At 36.6% G+C, this 4,122-nt stretch overlaps 1 protein-coding gene across 1 annotated transcript; it reads left to right on the top strand.

Moving 5' to 3' along the window:
* The first annotated feature begins 3,126 nt into the window (after positions 1–3,126).
* Positions 3,127–3,663, top strand: LOC131649846 (E3 ubiquitin-protein ligase EL5-like). The gene has a single exon (XM_058919598.1). It carries the CDS (start codon positions 3,127–3,129, stop codon positions 3,661–3,663), a length of 537 nt encoding a protein of 178 aa, XP_058775581.1.
* Positions 3,664–4,122: the final 459 nt, after the last annotated feature.

Below are 4,122 nucleotides of genomic sequence, written 5' to 3'. Positions count from 1 at the left end.
ACTGAAATATATACCAGCCTTTCTTGCATGCCACGACGACAACCAATCCGAAAATATCTAATCTTGTGACAAGTGCATATACTTTGGAGTATTCGAGTCTAGCTCTCTGAAGAAATCTTAGAGCTACCAATCTTACCTTATGTCTTGCTATCGACCCATCGGCATTGTGTATCAACTTGAACACCCACTTCACTTCGATAGTGTTTGTATGTGTTGGCAATTCGACTAAATCCCATGTGTTGTTTCTTTTGATTTTTTGTAGCTATTTGACCATAGAAGACTTCCATTGTTTATTCTCTAAAGCCTCTCTATATTTTATTGGTTTAACACCAACAGGTAAAGAAAAATGAACTAATTCTCCATTTGGTGTGACTTCATCATCACCAGTAACTTCTTAATCTTGAATTCTTGCAGGATAAACTCTAGTTATTTGAGGTCTTTGGCTTGTACTAGCCACACCCTCTTCGACTTCAACTGTGTCGAGAATGTCAGCAACTGCTTCTACTTTGATTTCAACTAGAATATCAGAAATTTCTTCGTATTCGACTTCATGAATTTCTTCGTCGAAGCCACATCTCATCAATGGCTTGTTAGCTATATCACCAAAATTCCAATCCCAGGCAATTTTTTTATAAATCACAATATCTCGACTCATCACGATCTTCTCGTTAATTGGAATGAATAGCCTACATGCACCAGTTTTGTGATATTCTACTAGAATCATATGTTCACTCTCGTCTTCAAGCTTCATTCTTCTAGCGTCAGAAACATGCTTACAACAAATAGAGCCAAACACCTTCAGATGACTCACTAATTATCGTTTGCCACTTCACACTTCTTCAAGAACCTTGTTCTTCAATTTCTTGGTAGACACCTGTTCAGAATATAAACAACATTGGTGACTACTTAACCCTATAAGGATTTTGACAGATTCTCCTGCTTTAACATGCATCTCTCCATATCCAATATGGTCATATTTCTTCTTCCTGCTATTCCATTACGTTGAGGTGTATAAGGAGCCGTTACCTCATGATCGACACCATGTTCTGCACATAACTCCTTAAACATCTTGGATGTATATTCGCGACCTCCACCTATTCGAATAACCTTGATCTTCTTCTCACTCTGATTGTCAACAAGTATCTTGAATCTCTTAAAGATTTCAAATACTTCGTCCTTTTGCTTGATCACATAGATCAAGAGGTTTTGACTATACTCATCGACAAATGAGACAAAATACCTATTTCCACCAATGTTATGCTCCTCAAAAGGGCCACATACATCTGAATGTTATAGCACTGTGACCCCACTTTTCACAGTTATAGCACTGCACACCTTTTTTCTATTATTTTTATTTCTCATAGGTGTTTCCTTCTCCTTTGTTTGAGGATTCAGAAGACCTATCATCGACCTTGTGTTTGTGAGGGTTTGACCAAGACTTCTTATTCCGAGTCTTGTCTCCTTTGCCTTTGAACTTGTTGAAACCACCAAGCTTAAGCTTGCAGTGCTTGTATTGAATCTTGAACCCCTTTCCTTTCAAAAATCCTAATCTCATGCGCCTCCAAAGAACTAACAAAATCTTCCAATTTTAGGGTTTCAAGATTGTTGGATTCTTGAATAGCAACGATAACGTGATCAAAGTTAGAGGTTAACATACACATTACCTTCTCAATTATCATCTTACCAATTAGGGTTTCACCACAACTCTTTATGAGATGGACGAGATTCTGCACCTTCGACACATAATCTACAATCTTTTCATCTTCTCCTATCTGCACCAATTCATACTATCGTCGCAAAGTCTGTAATTTAACGACTTTGATTTTTTCACCTCCTTCTTAGTACTTAACAAGAATATCCCATGACTTCTTCTCCAATTCAACATGAGAGGTCTTTTCGGAAATCTCCAAATCTACCGCTGATTGAATGTAATATGCAGCCTTCCAATCTTTCTTCTCCGCCTCCTTGTGTGTAGTTTTCTCCATGTTGGTTGCATCCTGAGCAAGCTTAAGAACATCCTTTTCAACCACTTCTATTGTTTCATGAAAATCGAACAAGCACTTCATCTGCTTGCTCCATCAGTTTCATGAAAATCGAACAAGGACGTCATTAGTGGCATTCATCTTTGTAGCGATTGATTCACGTTTCTTGGAAACACGACCACCAACGTGAAGTTTTTGAAAACACGATCAAGACATGAACCATAAGCTCTAGATACCAATTTGTTAATGTGTGAGACACTTTTAGTAAGGAGAGAAAGAGAATAAGGAAATAAAGATTGCTATTATTAAATTATACAAGCTGAGTTACAATATATATATATATATATATATATATATATATATATATATAAAACTTGTACACTAAGTAACTAACAAACCCTAATTAATTTGGGTTTGGTCTGAAATTACTTAATTTGGATTATATCACAACAATATGGACGCTTCCTTTTTAACAATTTTTAATAAGGTAGAGATAACTGTTTGTGTACGAGATGAAATGGAGCAATTTGTGGTAGCCCGGACAGAGTCGGTGTCACCTATTACCGATGTTGATACGTGAGAGACTTCAGGTCTTATAGCAAGAATCAAACAGGTGTATGCACTCGATTTGGATGGAGTGAATTTTTAGGTAGATGCTAAGAGCATAGTAGATAATGTGAATATCTTGCATCTGGGTTTGTCGGAGTTTGACAAAATTATCAAGAAGTGTAAATGCTTACTAGCTCGTTATTTTATGAACTATTATATTAAGTTCATTAGGAGACAAATTAGTGAAGTAGCTCATGTTTTGATATGAGTGACTCTATCTCTTGTTAGTTTATCGATATTTATCGTGATTCAATGTGATGAGTTTTCTACCAATTGTAATTAATTAATCAACAAGTAATCACATTTTTGTTTCTAGTGTGAACAAATCAAGAAAACGGGGCAACAACGTTGATAATTTTGCATTCACATTCACCGTCACTACATAGGTAGATTAATCATTAATTAAGGCAATTTCAGTATGATACATATCAGTATAAGATAAAATACGCCGTCTTTGGCCGGCCATGTCCCTTCTTATAAGGTTTAATTAACATCACAACCATTTCTTTCTTTCTTTCTAGTATTGCATTGATTTATGGAAAATGATGAGGGTGATCCTACTTTTAATCACAAGGTTATTTTCCAAATTATTATCTTAGTTTCAGCTGCATTTGTTGTTTCTTCAGTGTACCATCTCATAGCCATTTGTTTGTGTCACCGACGACGAACCATGACAGGTCAAAACCAACTACAACCACCAAATCAAGCTGCGATACCTAGCCTCGACGTAAGGACATCCTCATCAGTACCTGTAGTAATCCGAATTCCAACACACAAGTACCACAAAAGAGATAAAGTTGATGCTGTTTCGGACGATGAAGGCGACACGTGTGCCGTGTGTTTGGGAGATTTTGAGGAGGGTGAGGAGTTGAGGACTATGCCGGAGTGCTTGCACTCTTATCATGTAAATTGTATTGACATGTGGCTCCATTCGCATTCCAGTTGCCCTATTTGTCGCGCTACTGCTGATGCTGCCCCTTTGCCGGCTGTGAGTGCAAATCATCACAGCATAGATATGAATATGGCTCCACTTGGTACTGTCATGCAAAGTGGATTGGCGCGATTATGGTGATTTTCAAGAGTCATACTGGCAAAGCACATAGGCAACTAATTTAAAAATATAAAAAACATGCATGGTTATTGCAGTTCAATTTTATAATAATTATCCCTTGCATATACTTTTCAGCAATCGTAATATCCCTTGTAAAATGTTTTTGAATTTTACTTATTCAATTCACAATATAATGCATTTAATTTCATAGGTGTTGATATGAATTAAACCAAACTCAATTCAACAACAAAACAAGAGCACATCACTCCAATGTCACTAGCTTAAAACATAACATATTAGAGACAAATTTTAATAGAGTCACTTCTCTCACTCTCGCTAAGACTAGCAGTCGAGTACACAAGGTCTGAATGTCAAGTTTTAGAGACAAATTTTAATAGAGTCTGTCTCGCTAAGACTAGCAGTCGGGTACACAACGTCTGAATGTCAAATATTAGTCTTTATAAATTGGTCTTGTCCATG

This window comes from Vicia villosa, linkage group LG2 (genome assembly GCF_029867415.1).
Source record: "Vicia villosa cultivar HV-30 ecotype Madison, WI linkage group LG2, Vvil1.0, whole genome shotgun sequence".
Lineage (NCBI taxonomy): Eukaryota > Viridiplantae > Streptophyta > Magnoliopsida > Fabales > Fabaceae > Vicia > Vicia villosa.
The sequence above is the reverse complement of the archived record's forward strand: the minus strand, read 5'-3'. Positions and strand labels throughout refer to the sequence as shown.

Coding starts and splice junctions, on each gene's coding strand:
- LOC131649846 (XM_058919598.1), top strand. CDS start 3,127: ATGGAAAATGATGAGGGTGATCCTACTTTTAATCACAAGGTTATTTTC.